The sequence below is a fragment of the Cebus imitator genome, unplaced genomic scaffold (assembly GCF_001604975.1).
Source record: "Cebus imitator isolate Cc_AM_T3 unplaced genomic scaffold, Cebus_imitator-1.0 Scaffold249, whole genome shotgun sequence".
Classification (NCBI taxonomy): Eukaryota; Metazoa; Chordata; class Mammalia; order Primates; family Cebidae; genus Cebus; species Cebus imitator.
The window spans coordinates 2686240-2710813 of record NW_016107564.1 but is presented as its reverse complement, the minus strand read 5'-3'; the positions used below and the strand labels follow the sequence as shown (position 1 = coordinate 2710813).

At 34.7% G+C, this 24574-nt stretch overlaps 1 protein-coding gene across 2 annotated transcripts in view; it reads left to right on the top strand.

Moving 5' to 3' along the window:
- The window catches only part of FBXL5 (F-box and leucine rich repeat protein 5), a 45535-nt gene that overhangs the window by 7306 nt on the left and 13655 nt on the right, over nt 1–24574 (top strand). For both annotated transcript variants that reach the window (XM_017498723.1, XM_017498722.1), the window contains exons 2-9: nt 6921–7136; nt 10685–10780; nt 12556–12742; nt 14623–14805; nt 18068–18193; nt 20877–21025; nt 21624–21706; nt 22592–23317. In XM_017498723.1, coding sequence (XP_017354212.1) covers nt 7002–7136; nt 10685–10780; nt 12556–12742; nt 14623–14805; nt 18068–18193; nt 20877–21025; nt 21624–21706; nt 22592–23317 — 1685 coding nt within the window. In that variant the 5' untranslated portion in view covers nt 6921–7001. The remainder of the gene's footprint in view (nt 1–6920; nt 7137–10684; nt 10781–12555; nt 12743–14622; nt 14806–18067; nt 18194–20876; nt 21026–21623; nt 21707–22591; nt 23318–24574) is intronic.

Here is a 24574-nt window from a genome sequence, read left to right as displayed (position 1 = left end):
ATGAGAAAATAACAAATTTTCAAATGCTGACAAATGTATGTGTTAGGCCATTTTAAATATTGCTATATAATACCTGATTTAATACTTTGCCCATGGATTTCTTTTTACATTTGTAAAAACTTTTATGGAAAGGTTTTTCACCTTTGTTATGCAGACAACAGTGCTTTGAATTATGTAAAGACAAAGTATTTCTGTTTTATAGCTGGGGAGTTACGGGCCTAGATTAGCTAGGCCAAGGTTACATAAGCAGCTAGTGGTAGATCCAGATGGAAACCCAAGTCATTGTTAGGATTCCTAGTTTAATTTTCTTTATATTAAACTATAGTAGTTTCTTATTTTTTTGGTAACAATCTGCTAAGAACTCTCTTGCTAATTCCCTGAATCTTTTCAAACTGGGATGATTTTAGTAAATATTTATATTGAATGACATCCTTTTTCCATTTTACCTCAGTGTCTCAGGCTTTTCTCCAGTTCTCCAAGGTTAACTCTATTAATTATGACAGTGAGCATTGGTGTTTCTACCATCTACTCTGTAGTAGCTTGTGTTGGGCAACGTGACATGTGGTCTGTACTCTCAAAAAATTTATAGTCCAGTATGTAATAACATCTGTGCTAGGATAGAAATCCAAATAGAGTATAGTGGGAGCAAAGGAAGTTGTATGGTCAGTTCCACATTAAAGTGTCAGGAGTGGTCTTTTTGAATTGATTTCTGAGAGAAGAGTAGGTGGTCGTTGTAAGGATGTGGTTAGTTCAGAGATTCCAGGGCTTGTGTATAAACGAGTTATTAAAAACCCAAGTGGTGGAGGCCTTAAGGTGTGCCTAAATTTTTCAGGTAAGGGTATTAAAAGTGCTATCTACTTTTATTGTTTTATACTTATTTATGACCCAAAACTGTTAAATGGGAAGAAGCTTAGAGTAATTTAAATGTATTCTTTTTTAAAAAATGAATGCATATAGTTTTATGGTCAGTTCCTCGCCCCCCCACCCCATTTCTCTGCATACCTGTAACAGTTTATTGACCGCCATTTGAAAAGATTGGCTTAGAGGAGAAAATATTAAATTGTGAGCTACAGAAGAAGGAAAAGGGAATTTAATGAGTTCTTACTACATGCCTACATTATTTTTTTTAATATTCACAAGAACTCTATAAGACAAGTATTATCTGTCATTTAAAGTTGAGGAAACAGTCTTAGTGGTTAAATACCTTACCCAGCTCATTCAACTAGTAATTATGAGAGCCTGAATTTTAATCTTAGGATTTTTTTCCTTTCTGAATCCCATGGGTTTTGCATTACCTTACTAGTTCGGCTACTTATTGTTAGCTCTATGATTTTATGCAAAACAGTTTACCTGTGGGTCATCGTTTTTTCCATCTCTAAATTTGATCAGATACTAAGGTTTCTTCACTGAGTATAAGTCTCTCTTGATTAGAGGATTGTTCAGGTAGGTAGACAAAGTAAAAATGTATTTGGGGAAATAACATTTGTGTTTTTGTTAATGCTATTTTCATATCTATTTTTGATCATAGTGTATTAAGTGACACACCACTTCTGATAATCAGTTTGAAATCAGGCTTTAATGCTTTATTTAGATTGTAGAATGTTTGAGACAGAAAGTCAGTTATAGGCCAGGAGTGGTGGGTCACGCCTGTAATTCCAGCACCTTGGGAGGCCAAGAGAGGTGGATCACGAGGTTAGGAGCTCAAGACCAGCCTGGCCAAGATGGGGAAACCTCGTCTCTACTAAAAATAGAAAAATTAGCGGGGTGTGGTGGCGGGTGCCTGTAATCCCAGCTACTTGAGAGGCTGCGGCAGAGAATTGCTTGAAGCCAGGAGGCGGAGATTGCAGTGAGCCGAGATCTCACCATTGCAATCCAGCCTAGTCGACAGACTGAGACTCTGTGTCAAAAAAAAGAAAAAACAAAAAAAAAGAAAATCAGTTATAAATCCTTTTAAAATGTGGACGATACCATGTTACTATTTGTCTATTATGTGTAATATAAGTTCTTTGTGAAATTTGTGCGGCATCAGAGGATATAACTTTATAGGTCACTAGGAGCCTTCATACTTTACTGTAGAAGAGCGCTCTTCAAAATGTGTCTTACGACTTAGTAGTACTAAGTCATAAATCTATTTTGTGAGTCAGAAACAATTAAAAATTTAAATGCAAAAGTAAATTTTAGAGTACGCTACAGATTAGAGAGGAAAATATTGTTCCCTGAGATTTGTTTCAAGTGTTTGTGATGTCTGTGAATCTGGATTGCACTGTATTTCATACTAAAGGTCATGGTTAACAGTGTTTGAAAAACACTTTTCTAGAGCAACATTTCTTAACCAAAGCGCTATTGACATTTTGAGGCAGATGATTCTTTACGGGGGTTGTCTTGTGTGTTGTAGGATGTTTAACCACATCCCTGGCCTTTATCCACTAGGTGTCAGTAGTACATTTCCATTGGTGACGACCAAACCCGCCTCCAGATCTTTCCCTTTCTCTCTGGGGAATGGGTGCGAGGGGGTGGCAATATTACTGCCTTGGTGAGAACTGTTGCTTTAGAGCAAGTGTTCAGACAATTTACTCTCTTAGATCTGAAAATATATCTTTCTGAATGGTACTAACATTGTATCTGTAGAAAAGTCATAAATATTAGAGTTTTAGGGACTTGGTCTCAGTTGTTTACTAGTTGTATGATTTGGGGTAAAATTTCTTACTGAGCCTCTGTTTTTAGTCTGTAAATTTAGGATTTTAATACCTACTTTTTAGATTGTTTTAAGAATTAAATATATAACAATACTAGTGTAGTTCCTCACACATCGTAGGCTTCAGTATGTCCCAGAAATTATTAGTGTTCAGGTTATTTTTTTCTCAGTAAAGTCTATATATATGTGAAGACAAACAGAAATTTAAAAAACTATTCATATATACAGATTTCAAAAAAGTTAAATTGTGTATATTCTGGTTATTAACTGCTAAATTTACTAATTTTAGGTACCAGGTTTAAAAACATATGCACTTTTCATGTGGAGAAAAACTGAGTGGAGTGTTATCTTTAATGACTTTTCTCTCTGTTGCTCTTATTTATTTATTTTTTTGGCTTTGTTTTCACTTCATCAAATCAACAAATGTGTTGAGGATTTAATAGGGCTAAAAATCTTATTTCTTCAACCTGTTGTACAAACTGTTTTATATTCTCCACCAAGAATGTAATTTAATCTGTTGATCTGTTGATCATTTTTTCCCAGGTTTATTGAGGTATAATTGACAAATAAAAATTCTGTATATTCAAGGTGTTCACTGTGATGGTTTGATATGCATGTACATTGTATAATGATTACTGAAATCAAATTAATCAACACATCTAGGACACACAAGATGTACTCTCAGTAAATTTCAAGTACATAATACAGTATTATTAACTTCAGTCACTGTACTGTACCTTATATCCCCAGAACATACTCATTTTAGAACTGAAAGTTAGTGTTCTTTGATCAGCATCTCCCCATTTTCTCTATCCCCTACCTCCTGGCAACTACCTTTACTCTCTGCTTCTATGAGTTCTGCTTTAGATTCCATGTGTAAGTGAGGTCATACACTATTTGTCTCTCTGTATCTGGCTTATTTCACTTATCAGTTTTCCAGGTTCATCTGTGTTGTTGCAAATAACGGGATTTCTTTTTTTTTATTACTGAATAATATTTCATTGTATATATCACATTTTCTTTATCCATTTGTGGGCAAGCCAGTCATTCAGGTTGGCGCCATATCTTGGCTATTGTGAATAATACTGCATTGAACATGGGAATGCAGACATCTCTTAGAAATACCAATGTTACTTACTTTGAACATATACTCAGGAGTGGAATTGTTAGAACTTATGAAAATTACATTTTTAATGTTTTGAAGAACTTCCACACTGTTTTCCATAATAGCTGTACCAATTTCTTTCTAATGATATTTTATTTTGGTGTGAATACCGAATTAACAACAGAAAAGCCTACTAAATAAGGCTTACAGATGCCTGGATAGGGCTTATATTCTGTGTTCTTTATATTAATTTATTAAATTATCACAGGTAGCCAGGCACAGTGGCTTGTGCCTATAATTCTAGCAACTCAGGATGCTGAGTAAGGAGGTTCGCTTGAAGCCAGGACTTTAAGACCAGCTTGATCAACATAGTGAGACCTGGTCTCTAAAAAATAAAAAAGTAACTGGGTGTGGTGGTGCACACTGTACCTGAAGTTCCAGCTATGCAGGAGGCTGAGGCCAGCAGGAGGATCACTTGAGCCCGGGAGCTTGAGGTTGCAGTGAGCTATGATGGCACTACTGTACTCCAGCCTGGGTGACAGAGAAAGACCCTGTCTCAGAAAAAAAAAAAAAAAAAAAAAGAAAAGAATCCTCATAAGAATTCTGTGAGGTGGTTAATATTATTAGCCCTGTTTTACAGATGAAGAAATTGAGGTACAAATAAATGTAATGACTTGCTGACAGAATGGATTTATACCTAGGCAATCTTGCCCCAGAGTCAGTGCTTTTAACTACTGTGCTAGATTAACTGGATATAGACTCTATCTGTAATTTAGAATCTCTTTATATAGTTAATACGGCTCTCAGTTTGTGGCATGAAACTAATCGTTACCTTAATGTGTTATTAAATCTAAAAGAATTTCTAATAGTCTAATGAGAATATATGCAAAATTTCCCATATGTCTTTTAAGATTTTTTTTTTTCTTAACTCATGTTAGGGAATTACAGTCTTCCCTTGGTATCCTCCTATTTTGTGGGAGATTGGTTTCAGGACACCTCTGGATACCAAACTCCGTGGATGCTCAAGTCCCTTATGCAAAATAACATAGTATTTGCATGTAACTTATACATATCTCCCATATACTTTAAATCATCTCTAGATTACTTTTAACACATAATACAGTGAAAATGCTATGTATATAGTTGTTATACTGTTTAAATTTTTATTGTTATTTTTTTCAATATTTTCTTTTTTTTGAGATGGAGTCTTGCTCTGATGCCCAAGCTGGAGTTCAGTGGCATAGTCTCGGCTCACTGTAACCTCCACCTCCTGAGTTCAAGTGATTCTCCTGTCTCAGCCTTCTGAGTGGCTGGGACCGCAAGTCCACACTACTCCCAGCTAATTTTTGTGTTTTTAGTAGAGATGGGGTTTCACCATGTTGGTCAGGCTGGTCTCGAACTTCTGACCTCAGGTAATTTACTCCCCCTGGCCTCCCACACTGCTAGGATTATAGGCGTGAGCACCACGCCCAGCCGTTTTAATATTTTCAATCCACGATTGGTCGAATCTATGGCTTCTGCATCCCCACGCAAGCTGACTGTGTTTACTTTTTGCCATTAAGAAAACAATATCTAGCATTAATGCTTTCTTTTGATTTGTGCCTTGCTTCTACTAAGGCTATTTTTAAGGTTTTTTTTTTTTTCTTCAAAAAATGATACATGATAGTATTTGCAGAGATTAGCCACTAATGGATTTTTTTGTAATCTTGTTTGTGGGGCATTTATGATTTTTAAAAAATCTGTAATGTGGGTTTAACCAAATCTGCCCTATGTTTTCTGTGTAGCTTAAGAGCCAAACATCACTTTTACATTTTTAAATAGTTGGACAAAATCAAAAGAAGAATAGTATTTTGTGACGTGAAAATTATATGAAATTTGAATTTCACAATTTCACTGTATAAATTTTTGTGGAAATATAGCTACACTCATTCATTTACACATTGTCTGTGACTATTTTTGTGCCACAACAGCTGAGTTAAATAATTGCTATAGACTACATGGCCTGCAAAAGTTAAAATATTTATTATCTGCCCTTTTACAGAATAGTTGTCAATCCTTGCTCTAGATTACTTATGTATTGCAGTTAACTGTTCATTGTCTTATTTGCCTTCACTGGAATAGAAACTCCATAAAGGCAAGAAATCTTTGTTTTTTTTCATTGATAAATCCTAAGTACCAAAGAACAGTGCCTACCTCATAATAACTATTCAGTAAATATTTGTATAGAGTAAAAAATGTGTGAATTTATAAAAATGAATATTTCATTTTCAAAATGATACTAGCTAACGTTTATTGACGTTTATCCAAAATACGTTTACCAACAACCATGTGAATTACAGATGTTTTATTATACCCATTTAATATCAAGGTGAAACTAACATATTAAGAAAGAAAAGTAATTTACCCAGGGTTGCACAGTTAAATTATGGTAGAACTGGTATCCGATCCTAGAGAAATCTAACTTTAGAACTGGTTCACTGTAAGTGACTCTTAATGCCTAATCCATACTGCCTTTTATAGAAGATAGTTAATTCTGTTATGTATAGTAGGAATAGTTTTGTTTTAGGAGCTTCTATGTCATCTGTTTTGATGCTGTGTCATCAGACTGTTTATTCCTGCTGAGAACAGGCAATAAGACAGTTTAGACTGCATTCCATTTTAGTTATACTAGGTACTTTAGAAAGCAAGTCTAGGAAGCATGGTGTTAGTAGCTTTTCCCCTTTCATCTATCTGTCTGTTGAATTTAACCTAATCAAGTTTCCCTCTTTAAATTTTTCCCCCGCCTGTATTTAGCATACATATAGAGTAGTGCAATTTTAGATTTAGAAGGGGCCTGGTTTAATCTCTTCTATTTAAAGAAACTGATTTGTGCACACATCATTTTTCTGTATCACCAAGCTCTTCACAATGCAAACCAACATCTTCCTGGCCTAGTGTACTTTTTATTATACCATTCTAACTTGTTAATTTATGAATTTCCTTTATTTGTACTTTAATATAACTAAGTGTAAAGGAAGTAACACGCTGTGTGCAAAAGTGAATAGGGATGTATTTGAATATTTTTTGTTTGTGCATATTTGCATGTATTTATTACAATTTTCTTTTTAAATTTTTATTCAGCTTTCTAAAACCAATTTTTCCAACAACAACGATTTCCGTGCTCTTCTGCAGTCTTTGTATGCTACTTTCAAGGAGTTCAAAATGCATGAACAGATTGAAAATGAATACATTATTGGTTTGCTTCAGCAACGCAGCCAGACCATTTATAATGTACATTCTGACAATAAACTCTCTGAGATGCTTACCCTCTTTGAAAAGGGACTGAAGAATGTTAAGGTAAGTTGCAAAAATGGATATTTAACTATCAAAACTTGTGCCATCTTCTGGTATATCATTGGCAAAACTTGTCACCGTTTTATAGTAAATTATGTAATGTTGAAAAAAAATTATTTTGTCACTCCTTAAAGATGGTAAGGAAGACTATTTAAGAAGAACTGCAGTGGGGAGTTTGCAGTAGTAGAGAGAGATCAGGCCCAACATTGAATATAGTAAGGACAAGTAGGGATTTATATCCAAGGAACAAAATGAGAAGAGTTGATAGAAAATTACTGAGGAAACATCAAGGCCAAGGGGATTCTTGCTAAGCTAACTATAAGATTATTGCTGAAGAAAGGAGGATAATAACATATTGAGGAATGAGAAGTTTGATCAGATGTAGAAAGTGATTGGATAACCAAGGGTGAGAGATTTTCACGAAACTGATTCAGCAGGATTTTTGCTAAAACTGGACTAAGCAGGACAATGACAGTTTAAGGTCAGGCCTAAGGTTGAGAAGAGGACTCAGAGGAGCCTGACTCAAGTTTGGTGAGAGTCTTTGTCAGTTACCTCTTTATTATTGTTTAATAAAATTTCATAATGAATACTCACCAAGTCTTAAAGCTGTTTTTGTAAGTTGAAGTTTTAATTATCATAAAATTTTTACATTCTGTTAACATTTGCTGAATTCTTAAAGAAAAACTGTCAGTCCAGTTAATGGTGTTCAAAGGTATAATTATTATTTAGAATGAATAAACTCTTTAATTTTATAAATTTTACTTGTTTTAGAATTGAATGCTAGCCAGCCATGGTGGCCCACATCTATCATCCCAGCACTTTGGGGGTACAAGGCTAGTGGATCACTTGAGGTCAGGAGTTCAATACCACCCTGGCCCACGTGGTGAAAACTTGTCTCTATTAAAAATATAAAAATTAGCCAGGCATGGTGGCAGGCATTTGCAATCCCAGCTGAGGCAGGAGAATTGCTTGAACCTGGGAGGTGGAGGTTGCAGTGAGCTAAAGATATTTTGGGTATAGTTTAGGATAATAATATAGAGAGTTTCTTCTCAATTATATTTGTATATTATAGGATTTTGAAATTTGATCTTAGTTTATTTCCCTTCTGGCTTGGTGATGCGTAAGCTAAAGTTACAGCTCTGTTAAGCCACCATGTGCTCTTCACCTAGAGATTTATGTTCTAGAAAGACTTCTGCAGTTTAGGGAGGATGGATTAAAGATAAAACACTAAAGGTGGAAGACTATTATTGAAAAATTCCAATAGTTTCTGGAAGAATACTCAGCTGCTTGGTGGGGTGGTATGGGAGGTTTGATAGGGGTAGGATACTAGATAGTAATATAATAGGAGGGAGATTTACTTTTTTATGAATAATCTTTTCTTTCAATTTTGTATCGTATTATGTATTGCCACATGAATACTTCTTTGATAAGATCTCAAAGTCATGACTAGTGTAAATAAAGGGGAGGGGATCAGATTTCAGAGTTAGGGAGGAGGAAAGAAGAAAGAGAAAAGAAATAAAAATGAGGATTCAGCCTGACTTTCTAGAGTATATAGAAGAGGGTCAGGAAATAAAAAGATTCAGTCTTGACAGATTAGGTTTGAACTGCTTGTGTAATCTACATGGGCATTTATTAATAGGAGGTGGTAAAGATGGATTTCTTGATCAGGAGAGTGACCCAGTGTGAAAAAGCAAATTTGATAGTTATTATTAGTATATAAGTAGGAATGGAAGCCATGTGGATATGCTTAGGGAAAATGTGTAAAATTCTAAGAGAATAGGACATTGCACTGAATATTGGGAAGCAGTTGAATATATTAGTTCTGGCAAAAGAGACCAGAGAGGACTTAACAGAGATAAAATATTTTCATATTTTAAACGTTTTCATAGACTGTGCACAGTGGCTCATCCCTGTAATCCCAGCACTTTGGTAGGCTGAAGTGGGCAGAACACTTGAGATCAGAAGTTCGAGACCAGCCTGGCCAACATGGTGAAACCGTTCTCTACTAAAAATACCAAAAACAATTAGCTGGGTATGGTGATGTGCACCTGTAGTCCCAGCTGTTCGGGAGGCGGAGGTGGGAGAATCACTTGAACCTGAGGTTACAGTGAGCCAAGATTGCGCCACTGCATTCCAGTCTGGGTGACAGAGCAAGACTTGTCTCAAAAAGAAAAAAAGTTTTCATTCTGTAAATTTTCCACATGATTTGAGAGGGCTGCTACAGAAGTGGAGAGATTTGATTTTAGGTTATGAGGAAGAACTTTGTAGCTCCTTAGAATTTCTCAGAATTAGAATTATTTACTTCAAGATGTAGCGAGCACCTTGCCTTTAGAAGTGTTGATATTAATATTATTACCTAATGTCACGATTTTTTTTTTTGAGACCTTGTCTTGAAGTATTGATATTAATGTATATTACCTTGTGTCAGGATTTTTTTTTCTCCCTTGGCTCACTACAACTTCTTCCTACCAGGTTCAAGCAATTCTCCCTGCCTCAGCCTCCCGAGTAGCTGAAATTAAAGGTGCTCATCATTACACCTGGCTGATTTTTGTATTTTTAGTAGAGATAGGGTTTAGCTGCGTTGGCCAGGCTAGTCTTGAACTCCTGACCTCAGGTAATCCGCCCACCTCGGCCTCCCAAATTTCTGGGATTACAGGCATGAGCCACCGTGCCCGGCGGGATAATGTTAGCAGGTACAGTTGACCCTTAAACAACACGGAGATTAGAGTTGCCAACATCCTGTGCTATTAAAAATCCATGTATAACTTTTGAATCTCTCAAAACTTTACTTACAGCCTACTACTATTGACTGGGAGCCTTATCAATAACATAAAACAGTCAGTTAGCACTTATTTCATGTTATATGTAATATTATATACTGGATTGTTAAAATAAGGTAAGCTAAAGAAAAGAAAATATTACTAAGAACATCATATAGAAGAAAAAAATATATTCCCTATTTATTAATTGGAAGTGGATCATCATAAAGGTCTTTATCCTCATTGTCTTCACATTAAGTAGGCTGAGGAGGAAGAAGAGGTAGGGTTGGTCTTGCTGTTACAGGGGTGGGAGAGGCAGAAGAAAATCAGTATTTAGGTGAACCTGCACAGTTCAAACCTGTTGTTCAAAGGTCAACTATATTCTGAATTTTTGAGTGCAGGAGATGCTAGATGACCATAAAGGGATTCTGTAATGATACAGTCCATTAGGCTTGGAGATACATTGAGAGAACTGACATACTGAAATTATATAAATACATAATTAGAAATCAAATCAATAGAAGTTATGAGAAGATACTTGCCGTTTTTAGACTTTTTATATTTTTAAACCATTTAAAAAATATGGGGTTACATACATTACTAAAGTAGTTCAAAGCTTACTGTTTTACAGACATCTTTTATGCTAAAAGTACAGAGACCACTTTGCAATTTGTCAGTCTTTTTTTTTTTTTGGAGGTTTTATATCACATTTTAAACTACCTTCCTGGGGTCAGATATGATATAATTAATGAAGCAAAACTTTTATAAAAATATATTTTATTTTGTTTTCAGAATGAATATGAACAGTTAAATTATGCGAAACAACTGAAAGAGAGATTGGAGGCTTTTACGAGAGATTTTCTTCCTCATATGAAAGAGGAAGAGGAGGTAAGCATAATTTTTCCCTCTTGTAATTTAGATTTATAACATTTTTAAAATACTGTTTTACTTTAGAGGCTCTTCAAAGTAATGCATAGGCAGACGTGTCTGGTTGATGGAGAGAAGCATACCGTTCCTTTTGGGAACGGAAGAAAACCCAAGGGGAAAAACAACATTTGTTTTCTCAGAAAGGTTGTTGCTTTTCATTAAATAGATAATTCAGTTAATTTACTCAGGAAATACTGATTTCCTTTTTTGTAAATGGCACTGTCTTCAATGTTAATATGTTCTTCTGCTACCCTAATGTCTTTTCAGAACCTTTGGAGGATTCTTTAAACTTTTAATTTTTAAAATATTTTCATGCTGCGTTTAAAGAATTTTTCATGTTTTTTTTTTTTTTTTTCCACTGGTGTACTTTAGTATTTAAATGGTGGTTTTAAATTTATTAATCTTGGCTGGGCATGGTGACTCACATCTGTAATCCCAGCACTTTGGGAAGCTGAGGCAGGAGGATTGCTTGAGCTCGTGAGTTTAAGACCAGCCTGGGCAAAATAGCGAGACTTCCTCTCTGCTAAAAATTAAAACAATCAGCTGGGCATGGTGGCATATGCCTGTCATCCTGGCTACTTGGGAGCCAGGTTGAACCCAAGAGGTTGAGACTGCAGTGAGCCATGATTGTGCCATGGTACTTCAGTTTGGGTGACAGAATAAAGACTGTGTCTCCAAACAAACAAACAAACAAAAACAATTATTAGTCTTAAGCCTACTATACATATATTAGGGTATTATTGAATGAATGGGTAAAATGTTTTCCCTTTTTCTTCTGTCTCTAATATGGGGATGAATATTGGATAAGAAATAGATAAATGATTGCATGAGGAATTGAATACCTGTTCAGCTGTAAATCAATTACTGTAGTGATTCTCAACTATAGCTTTACCTTAAAATCAAATTGGCATTTAAACAAACAAAAGAAACCCCAACAGTATTTTAAGCACTTTCCAGATGAATTATATCAGAGTTAAATCAGAGGACAGGCATTGATCTGAGTATTTTTTCAGGGCCCTCCAACTCATTGTAATATACAGCCAGTGTTGAAACCTAAATTACTAGACCGACCAGTGTTTTTTAACCTATGATACTCATCAAAATTATCTGTGGAAGTGAAAACAAAACAAAGTCTTGGTTCTAACCTCTAAAGATTCTAATTCTGTAAATTGGAGTTTGGAACTAAGCATCTGTTTAGCAGAAGAAATCTCCATAGATAATTATTGTAGGAACCACTGTTCCAAAATAATGATTTGAGGGAACATTTCCAAAATCCGGAAATAATATCGAAAAGTTAAATGTCTCAGTAGAGTTCTGACTTTTATGGTTCCTGTACACTGGGTACCACTCTCATGTGAGGCAGAGGTGCTATTTCTGTAGAGTTCAGTTACTCTAGTACCAGAAGGCAGTTACCTGACCTAAACATCCAGCAGAGAATGATTGAGAGTGTTTGACAAATTCTATATTTCTATATGGGAAAACCTTCTGGTCCTCATGCTTTAAAATTGTTTTGGGGTTGATTTGCTAGCTAGAGAAACCATAACAAGAAGGATCTTCTTGAGGTGCTCTTCTCTGCAGTTTTTAGATAAACTAACTCAGTGGTAACAACTAAAATTTTTATCTGTTTGAGATATGTGGTCATAATAAGACATTCAGGCCATTAATAACTTAAAAAGGTGTAGAGTGAAATAACACGAATTAAGTATCATTCCTTGTGAATATTTTGTTTAATTTAGGTTTTTCAGCCCATGTTAATGGAATATTTTACCTATGAAGAGCTTAAGGATATTAAAAAGAAAGTGATTGCACAACACTGCTCTCAGAAGGATACTGCAGAACTCCTTAGAGGTCTTAGCCTATGGAATCATGCTGAAGAGCGACAAAAATTTTTTAAATATTCTGTGGATGAAAAGTCAGATAAAGGTGAGATTCATACATATAGATAAAGGACAATTTATTAGTTATAAGACCATTGACATCTTACTGATATGAAATGTAGATTTTGGTTGAGAAACAATTTAAGTTAGACCTGCACTGTGATCAGTTAAAGGCGTTATTTTCATGTATGAATTTAATTGAAGACGACAGTTCTTATTTTAGAATTTAGTGTTGTGTATGATAATTTAACATATATTTGGGACGTATGCAGTATAGTGTTTCTTGAATGAATTTATAAGTGCATAGTCAAAATTACTGAAAACTACCAATACAGAGCACTTCTGCAGTATCATCCTACTTCCTGAGCTCCGTTGACGATAGTGGCTGATTTTTATCTTTCCTTGTGTTTTTCATTGGTTTTCAAAGTCAGTTATGCTTATAGTTTATTTGCATCCTTTCCATCAGCTGGCAAAAAATGTATCATTTTTTTTTCAGCTTGTATCCAGTAATATTTAGAGGAATAAGTACCAGAGGCAGTTTTTCTGTATAGTTACTCTGAGAATACAAATGAGAAATGCAAATAAAACATGCTTCCCTTTTAAAAAAAAATAAACTACTTTCTCATTTTTTATTATTTGTGTTCAGTAGCTTTGCTTCTTCAAGATTGGTGGTAGCAATGGCATTTCTGTTAAAATAGCTTGGAGTTTTTTGAAATTGATCCTTTTATTTTTCTTTAACAAAGTAGGTGGAGGGTCAGGGGATCCTTCAGCTGCCAGTGCATGGTCCCGGTCCCCTCCAAAAATAAAAATAAAAAATAAAAAACAAAGTAGGTGAAATGCATGTTCAAACAAAAATGATTTTACAAGTTTTAAGCTATAATTAATCCCATAAAGCTTGTATTCTTTACTCTGAAATGTAGGTTGTGCTTTAGATACCAAGTCAAGACTTGTTATGTCTGGTTTAATTGTAATTATGACATGAGATTTAAAAGCATCACACTTACTACATTTTATTTTCCCATTCCTTCAAAGAAAATTGTAGCTGTATTATGTTTAAAATGTTTGCCATTTTGAAAGTAGTAGTTTAATGAATGCTATCATAGCATTTCTATATTTAAGTTGCTTTGTGAAGACAAATCAGATATATAAAGTACTCAAATTCTTCATAGGACTTTAATGACAAATCTTTTATATTTTTTATTGTAACACCTCATTTTCATTTTTATTTCGGAAATTATTATTAAAATAATACATTATAGGTTTATACATCCAATAAATACTTCCTGCAATAGTTGCTGACAGTAGATTTCTTATCAGTGTGAAACAGCATCAGAAATATTTAGATTTTGTCATCTCATCTGCGACATAAATAATTGAAGTGGTTTAAAGTGCCTGTAGGTTAAGGCAGTCAGATTTTGCAGACCTCTTGTATGAAATGTGAAAATCAAAGAGGGAATACAAGGAAAATTATTGACAGGAGTCATAATGCATGAATGGAAAAGGTCGTGAGATTTGTATGCGTCATTAAAAATGCGTTGGAGATCTCATAATCTGGCTTACTGTATACTTGTTGATTTAAAGCTGTATAACCTGTTTGGTTCCTTTTTCAAATGTTGCTACTTAATGCTACAAAGTGAGTATTGTTTTTTTTCTGTGATGCCTTTGTAAGAGGAAGTTAATTCTGTGTTCATTATTGTAGCTTCCACTGATGAAGTATGATTTGGGCCATGATAGTTTAACCCTACTGGTTCTTAACAAGTTTAACATCCCCGTGTTACCTCTATTACATGTTTTTTCGTTTTCTCATCTTGCAAGCAGGAAGGAATTGACTTCAGGCACTGGATTTTGTTTATAGAAATGTGATTGTAATTTCTTATTGCATTTGCTTTTAGCCTTTACTGCTAAAGCTTTTCTTTTTTATTTCAGAAGCAGAAGTGTCAGAACACTCCACAGGTATAACCCATCTTCCTCCTGAGGTAATGCTGTCAATTTTCAGTTATCTTAATCCTCAAGAGTTATGTCGATGCAGTCAAGTAAGCATGAAATGGTCTCAGCTGGCAAAAACTGGGTCGCTTTGGAAACATCTTTACCCTGTTCATTGGGCCAGAGGTAGGTAAATGGGTTTAAAAAATATTTTCATGTATTTTCTGGATAAATATTCATTGACATTAATGAACAAGGCCAGGGAGGGAAGCTTTGAGAGGTTAACCAAAAGGTAGATTTTAGAGTTAGATGATGTATTTTTGGTGTATATTTTTGGAAAACTAGCAATGCTGAAGTTCATGGGTAAATTATAATGATGTCTGCAATTAAAAAAATAATAAGAAAATATACTTGGGGAGGGATGCAAAAAGATTGACAAAATGTTGGTAATTATTGAAGATAGGGGATTCATTATGCTAGTTATTTCTGCTTTTGACTGTCTTACGGAATTGAAAGTTAAAAATAAAATTAAAGCTTTCAAAACTGCTTTAAATGTTTAATAATAATGATAGGAATATTTTAAAAATACAGAATAAATTTTTTAAATTTAAGGGTTATATACCATTATGGCTCCATTTTGATGATGGCTTAAAATAATTGGGAATCAGTTTTTGACTTTGACCTATCTTTATTTGATTGGTAATGCCACATTCCCTGAATCACAGTTTCATATTAATAGCACTATAATAAATTACTTTCACATGTGAACAGTTAAAATATTTTTTTCCTCAACATGTAATGCAGTTATGGGTTAAATACAGCTAATAGAGCATACATTTTTTTCTGTCACTGAATTAAAACAATTTCTTCCAGGTGAGCTTTTGGGGGTTTTTTTGTTTGTTTGTTTTGTTTTATTTTTTTGAGATGGTGTTTTGCTCATGTTGTCCCGTCTGTAGTGCAATGGCATGATCTTGATTCATTGCAACCTCTGCCTGCTGGGTTCAAGGGAGTCTCCTGCCTCAGCCTTCCGAGTAGCTGGTATTACAGGCATGCACCACCACGCCTGGCTAATTTTGTCTCTTTAATAGAGATGGGTTTTCACCATGTTGATCAGGATGGTCTCGAACTCCTGACCTCAAGTGATCCACCTGTCTTGGCCTCCCAAAGTGCTGGGATTGCAGATGTGAGCCACTGCACCTGGCCTAGGTGAATATTAGATTCCAAATTCACATAATTTTTTTTTTCTGTTTATGACTTTATGTCTGATTTAAAGTGTGCCTCTGATTTAAAAGCAATTTTGTTCGTCACCGTAACATATAACACTTTCACAATAAGCTGTTAGATATTTAGTTTTTTTGATTGAAGCTATTTGGACTATCAGGTAGATTTATATCATCTAAATGATTACAGTTATGTGGAAAAATTTTTTCTATTAGTTGTAGGATAATGAAATATTTATTGAAAAGTCAAATAAGACAAACATGGATGCATACAGTATTTTCTGACTATTTTTAATTTTTGAGAGTTTTTAAGAATTATGTCATGATTTGATATGTCAGTTGTGATAATCCTGTCTTGACTTTCATGAATTCACCCAAATCTCAAACATACTGCTTTTTTCTGTTTTTAATATGTTTAAACAAAAAGTTCCAATAAGCCTGAGCAACATACAGAGACCTCATCTCTACTAAAAGAATAAATGGTCAGGCGCAGTGGCTCACACCTGTAATCCCAGCAATTTGGGAGGCCGAGGTGGGTGGATCACCTAAGGTCAGGAGCTCGAAACAAGCCTGGCCAATGTTGTGAAACCCCATCTCTACTAAAACTACTTAGAATTAGCCCAGCGTGGTGACAGGCACCTGTATTCCCAGCTACTCGGGAGGCTGAGACAGGGAGAATTGCTTGAACCTGGGAGTTGGTGGTTACAGTGAGCCGAGATGTGCTATTGCACTCCATCCTGGGCGACAGAGCAAGATTCTGTCTGAAAATCAGTCAATCACAAAAAAACCAAAACGAACAAACAAACAAACAAACAAAAATAGCTAGACATGGTGGCACACGCCCATAATCCCAGTTACTTGGAAGGCTCAGATGGGAGGATCATTTGAGCATGGGAAGTCCAGGCTGCAATGAGCCGTGATCGCATCGCTGCACTCCAATCTGGGTGACAGAGGGAGACTCTGTTTTTAAAAAAAAAAAAACAGAAATTGATTTTTGTTTATTTATATTATTTGCTTTGAGTGGTTCTCAATCAAATTGATTCCCCCCCTTCCAGGGGACATTTGAAATATTTGGAGACATTTTTGTTTGCCCGATCTTTGGGTATCATACCGGCGTCTAGTGGGTATAGGCCAGGGTTGTTGCCAAGCAACAACAATCCACGGGACAGCTCCCAACAACAAATAATTATCCAATCCAAAATGTCAATAGCGTCAAGGTTGAGAAACCCTAATTTAGATGAAATGTTGAGTTGAGTAAATTGGCTGGGCATGGTGGCTCACAGCTATAATCTCCCAGCACTTTGGGAGGCCAAGGCAGCAGATTGCCTGAGTTCAGGAGTTTGAGACCACCATGGGCAACATAGTGAAACCCTAACTCTACTAAAATTTAAAAAACAAAAAATAGCCAGTGTGGCTGTGCATGCCTGTTATCCCAGCTACTTGGGAGGCTGAGGCTTCAGTGAGCCCAGAATGTTCCCCTGCACTCCAGCCTGGGTGCTAGAGTGACACTCTGTCTCCAAAAAAAAATGAGATCAGTAAATTGATTCCTCATAATCTCTCACTTCATGATCATATAATTTAGTTACCGTACATTCTCCACGATCCATAAATTTACATTAGCTTTACATTAATCTTTCCCTTTGCTTCTGTTTCCATCTACTTCTGAATTGCTGATTGATTGACTGCAGAGTAGACCTGCTTCCTTTTATTTATTAGCTGTTATCATAATGGGACTATTGTAGGAACCAGTGTGAAACCACAGCAAGGGAAAATGTTTGCTTATTGTGATTTCTAAAATTTTATTTAAGACTTGATAATCATTAAGTGTATTTCTGTAAAAGACAAAATTGAAAAACTTTTTGTATAGAGAGTAGATTCTTAGCAGGAACATAGCAGACTATATAAATTTTTGTAGTTACTGTTCTATTTCCATAGTTTGAAAGAGAAGGATTTACTTTAAGAAATTATGAACAGTTGACTAATTGATTGTTATTGTTAATTGAACCCACCTAGTCATAGTTCTTTCCAGTATGTCTGAAATGGAATCCTTTGTTTATTTCAGTGTAATTTTTTTTAACCATAATTAAATATTTCTAAAAATAGCTTCCCATTGCCTAGGACTCAGATGTTTTCTCTTGTAGAGATTTTTATTGTAAATAGCTTAGTTTTTTTTTGTAATTGCAGGGAATCTAATATTATTTTGATCCTCTTGTTTATTAATCGAATAGGTGACTGGTATAGTGGTCCTGCAACTGAACTTGATACTGAACCTGATGAAGAATGGGTGAAAAATAGGAAAGATGAAAGTCGTGCTTTTCATGAGTGGGATGAAGATGCTGACATAGATGAATCTGGTAAGCTTGTTTGGAATTAAAATTATTACATGGTGTTTTAATAATTGGTATGTTAATAACTAAGTACTTATATTTAGGTACTAAGATTTATGTATTTTGTGTTTTCTAAAGAAAGTGGTGCTTCTAAGCCTACTACTTTTAAAATTTGGAGGAATAAGAAAATTTAATTCTGTTTGAAGTACTTTAAAGAGTGCATAGGATTGTTTCTCTTTTGTTTTTGTATTAAAATAAAAAATCAGAAAATGATGCCTTTTTTTCTTCTGGAAATAATGTACATTTATTATAGTGCTTTATAGCTTACAGTGTGTTTTTAGGGCCACTTTAAGTGATCAGTTGCACAGCATCTGTTGAGTCATCTGTCTTGAGGAAAATAGGATGAAACTGTTGAGTCAACTTACTCATTTGTAAATAGTTTTAATACTTGCCTGATAAGGTCGTTGTAGAATTAAGAAGTAATACACATGAAGATTCTTTGTAAATGGTAAGGGATTACAAAAACTAATGTAGCCATTCATTAATCACTATGGGAGAGTTGAAGGGTAGTTAAGACTTTATTGGTACCCCAAAAAAACTCCCAAATGGGAGAGAATTTACAAAATGTAATTTTTAATTTAAGGTACATAATGGAAAAATGCTGTCATACTTGTGCAGAGAGATGCTGTTTGGAAGTAAGAGGAGGAAGACATTCTGTCTTGGATATTATTCTAGTTAACAATTACTAAAAGATGGTAAAACAGTAAAAAAATGAACAGATGAGATATTCTTCTAGTTGGTAAAACTGAAACTATAGGAAATTGTATTTATAAAGCTACCACTTAAAGTAATTTGGTCTGGTGAAAGAACTAATGTGGAAAAAAGAAGAAACGTGGAAAGTAAGCAGTATACATATAAAGCTTGTTATTTTAGCAGCTAACAGTTTATTTTTATGAAACGTAGATGTGCCACATTTTGAAATAAAGATTCAAAAGATTCCATATAAGGAAAAGGTCTATTCTAGTTATGATAGATTTGGTGATGTGCTTACCTGTGGCAGGCACTGTTTTAGGAATGAAGTATATAATGGTAAAAAAAAAAAAAAAAAAAAAAAAAAAAAAAAAAAAAAAAAAAAAAAAAAAAAAAAAACCTGGCCCTTGTTGAGCTTAAAATTTAGAGAGGGGCGGCAGACAATAAATGCAGGTGAAATATAGTCCATATTAGATGGTGACAAGTGTTGTGGAGAAAAATAAAACAAGGAAAACATGCCAAGAAGAATTTAAAATTGTTGTTTTAAATTGATTGACTAGTTAAGGTCCTTTGGGAAATTTGAGTAAAGACCTGAAGGAGATGAGATACTTTAAATTGCTCAGATGGCAATTTAAAGAAGTCATCGTTTTTTCATTCCAAAAAATTAGTTCATGATACCCATGATAAGAATTTTGAATGTTCTAACAAACTCAGTGTATTTGTCTCAATCCTTGAAGACAGGCAAAGCAAAGATTGTCCATTTCCTTCATATTGAAAAGGAAAAGTTAAGGCTATAAAGATTGAGCCTTTTCAGCTAATATACCTGTTGATTATTAAAGATGAAACTGCCATTTACTTCAGTGCTTTTTTCAGTTTCACTGTTTTATCTTTCCTTTCCTGCAAATGTTATTGTTTTTCATAGAATGTTTAACTTTCTTAAAAAATATTTCACAGTTTCAATTACCATAATTTGATCATTATACAATTTATACAGGTACTAAAGTATCACATGTACCCCCAAAATATGTATAACTGTTACAGGTCAATAAAAAAGAAAGTTATAAAAAATTGAAAATTTCACAGTAAATAGTATACATTTAGATAGTGAAGGCTGCAGAAACAAAAGAATGTCTTGGGGATAAAATTTTAGTAGAATAAATAGGGCTCACAAAGTAATTTTTATTTCCTTATATTTTATCTTGGTGTGTGTGTGTGTGTGTGTGTGTGTGTCTGGCTAATGGAGGTATTTAGGATAATATCTATAAACAAGGAACCATAAGTAACAAATTATTTCAGTTTATATCCTTTGTCTGCCATACTTTAGTTTTTTTTTAAATGAAACTCCCTTAATGTATTCTATTAAATTGTTTTATGTTTAAAGACATTCAAATTAGGTATTTACATAAGAATAATAACAATAGGATCCTGAGAAAGGCAATACAATACAATTATTCATACCTTTTAGTGTAGTTAGTATGTTTTTTTCCTTCTTTCATATTAGAGTTTATAGTGTTTTCATGTATGTTACAGTAGTACATTCTGTTGTAAACATCCAAGCTTTATAGAAGTTAGTAAGTAAAATCAAAAGTCCCGTTCAATTTTAACTTCCTAGAAATGCTAAAGTACCTTCCTTTGCTTGATTCATTAAGATCAGGCTAATTTAGTTGAGTTTAAAATCTTTTTTAGCTTTGTGTCCTTTTTAGTTATGTGGAATAACTGATAGTATGTTTTACTATTTTTCTTTTGATATCATGTTTCCCTTTCTCTTGAAAACTTTAACTGTTCTTTTCAGTTTTCACATTTTTTCCGAAACTTTGTCATTGCTTAAAAATGGGATTGTTTACATAAGAAAGTATAAGGATAGCACAAAGTATTTCATATTTAACAATTTGGTGAGTCCTTGAGTAGTTTAATTACAATTAGTTTGTCAAGATCTTAGACTTTTGAATTCATTTTACAGAACAGTCTGCAGAGGAATCGATTGCTATCAGCATTGCACAAATGGAAAAACGTTTACTCCATGGCTTAATTCATAACATTCTACCATATGTTGGTACTTCTGTAAAAACCTTGGTATTAGCATACAGCTCTGCAGTTTCCAGCAAAATGGTATGTTTAAATTAACACTAGTTTGGGTATTAAGAAAAATAGCAATGGTTTGCTCATTCCTGAGTTTAATTAAGGAAAAACAAACCCAAAAATGATTATTGAGTGCTTTCTATGGGTAGGCATAAACTGCTAGATTACTTACTGTTTTATTGCAGTTCTCACAACAATCTTTGTAGCATAATTATCATTACCTATATGTGTTAATAGATGAGAAAACTGACTAGAAGAGGTTAAACATTGTTTCACGGATGTTAAGTGATAAAGCCCAGTTTTATATGATTTTTTATAATATGTAAGGCATGGTAAGATGGGCAACTGAGATGAAATCACTGTTTTATAAAAGTGGATCTTACGACTTCCTACGTCAGAATCTTCTTGAGTATTCCCTTAAAAATGTAAATTTCCTGGTTTAGCCTCATAACTGCCAAAACAGATTATCAGGGGTTTGAACCCAGAATATTTTTTTATGCTCTATTCAAGTGATTTTTTTTTATATTCACAAATGTTTGTGAACTGGATTATATTTGCTAATAGTCACCTGTTACTTATCTAACTGAAGTTCTGCAGATCTTCACAGTGACAATTTTTTCCCTCTTAGGTTAGACAGATTTTAGAGCTTTGTCCTAACCTGGAGCATCTGGATCTTACCCAGACTGACATTTCAGATTCTGCATTTGACAGGTTAGTTATTTTAAACTATTTAAATATAATGAAAAAGTGTTTTATAGGTTTTTATTTACGTAATTACAGTTTAATCATATTATTATTTTTTACTATCAAATCTCAGTCATGTCAGACTGTATTGATAGCACCCTCCAATTCTTTGCCTCTTGTTCATAGGTCCTAGCTGATCCCAAAATCCCACGTGTATCATCTTGCAATCTCTATAGTCCTATATTTTTTCTAGGCCCTTGAGCCCTGCTGTGCAACCATGTACATTGGTATTATATGTTTTTAAAAAGTTTTAGTTTTAGTTGGGCTCTAAGTGCCATTTGGCAAAGTTCCCTCTTAGATTCTTCACAGTTACTCTGAAATAGTATCACTTTCCTCAAGCCACATTCTTCCCAGAATATCTCCTTGACCAACAGTTCTCTGTGTTCTTGCTCACTCCCTCTTTCCCATGCAACCATTTATATCAGCACCATTTTCCCCTGTTTCAGAGGAGGAGGTATACTCTTCTCTGTCTAAAGCTAATGCTCCATAAATTCTTAGAGCTTGTTTCTTCTGGATTTTCCTCATTAACCATTATTTATTATTTTCTTTCTTTCATGTGTTTACAGACTTACTTCTGCTGATTACTTTTAGGATAATAAACTTAAGTCTTCCCGTTCTTACCCTTCTCACATCCTACCCTTCTGTTAGGTTAGGAATACTTTGATTTCCTAATTACTCTCATTGAGTGTTTGTATCACTAGCACCAAGAATAGTGCATTAACAATAGATATTCAGTAAATACTTAAGTGATCATATTAGATGTAAAATGTTTCTTCTAGTTTTTATCTACATACATAAATGCTTTTGAAAAATTTAACAATATCCATTCATAGTCTTGTCTTTTAATTATAGCTGGTCTTGGCTTGGTTGCTGCCAGAGCCTTCGGCATCTTGATCTGTCTGGTTGTGAGAAAATCACGGATGTAGCCCTAGAGAAGATTTCCAGAGCTCTTGGAATTCTGACATCTCATCAAAGTGGCTTTTTGAAAACATCTGTGAGCAAAATTACTTCAACTACATGGAAAAATAAAGACATTACCATGCAGTCCAGCAAGCAGTATACCTGTTTGCACAATTTAAATAACAAGTGCATTGGAGAAGAAATAGATAATGAACACCCCTGGACTAAGCCTGTTTCTTCTGAGAATTTTACTTCTCCTTATGTGTGGATGTTAGATGCTGAAGATTTGGCTGATATTGAAGATGCTGTGGAATGGAGACATAGAAATGTTGAAAGTCTCTGTGTAATGGAAACAGCATCCAACTTTAGTTGTTCCACCTCTGGTTGTTATAATAAGGATATTGTTGGACTAAGGACTAGTGTCTGTTGGCAGCAGCATTGTGCTTCTCCAGCCTTTGCATATTGTGGTCACTCGTTTTGTTGTACAGGAACAGCTTTAAGAACTATGTCAGCACTCCCAGAGTCTTCTGCAATGTGTAGAAAAGCATCAAGGACTAGATTGCCTAGGGATAAAGACTTAATTTACTTTGGGAGTGAAAAATCTGATCAAGAGACTGGCCGTGTACTTCTGTTTCTCAGTTTATCTGGATGTTATCAGATCACAGACCATGGTCTCAGGTGAGTTGTCAGTTCCAGAATATTAAAAAATAGACGTGTTCTCATTTCCAATTGGAATGTAAAAATTTTGGCTGGGTGTAGTGGCTCAACGCTTGTAATCCCAGCACTTTGGGAGGCTGAGGCGGGCAGATCATGAGGTCAGGAGTTTGAGACCAGCCTGGCCAACATAGTGAAACCCTGTCTCTACTAAAAATACAAAAATTGGCTGGGCATAATGGCGGGCGCCTGTAGTCTCAGCTACTCGGGAGGCTGAGGCCAGAGAATTGCTTGAATCCAGGAGTTGGAGGTTGCAGTAAGCCAAGATCACACCACTGTACTCAAGCCTGCGTGACAGCTTGCTGTTTTACTCTAATGAGTTTCTTTTGCTGTACAGAAGCTCTTAAGTTTAATGAGATCCCATTTGTCTGTTTTGACTTTTGTTGCCATTGCTTTTGGTGTTTTAGTCATGAAATCCTTGCATATGCCTGTGTCCTGAATAGTATTGCCTAGGTTTTCTTCTAGGGTTTTTATGGTGTTAGGTCTTATGTTTAAATCTTTAATCCATCTGGAGTTAATTTTTGTGTTACGGGATCCAGCCTCAGCTTTCTGCATATAGCTAGCAGAAGTTCTTAAGTTTAATTAGATCCCATTTGTCTATTTTGGCTTTTGTTGCCATTGCTTTTGGTGTTTTAGTCATGAAATCCTTGCCTATGCCTATGTCCTAAATAGTATTGCCTACGTTTTCTTCTAGAGTTTTTATGGTTTTAGGTCATATGTTTAAATGTTTAATCCATCAGGAGTTAATTTTTGTATAAGGTACAAGGAAAGGATGCAGTTTCAGCTTTCTGCATATGGCTAGCCAGTTTTCCCAACACCATTTATTAAGTAGGAAATCCTTTCCCCATTGCTTGTTTTTGTCAAAGATCAAATGGTTATAGACGTGTGGCGTTATTTCTGAGGCCTCTGTTCTGTTCCATTGGTTTATGTAACTGTTTTGGTACCAGTACCATGCTGTTTTGATTACTGTAGCCTTGTGGTGTAGTTTGAAGTCAGGTAGCGTGATGCCTCCAGCTTTGTTCTTTTTGCTTAGGATTGTCTTGGCTATGTGGGCTCTTTTTTGGTTTCATATGAAGTTTAAGGTGTTTTTTTCCAATTTAATTACTTGGGCTGCATGTTTTAAAAAATGACTCAGAAATTATTAAAATTTTATATAATTAAAAATTGATTTCAAGGGCAGTCAAAATTTTGATGACTCAAATTTTTTTTTCTTTTTTTTTT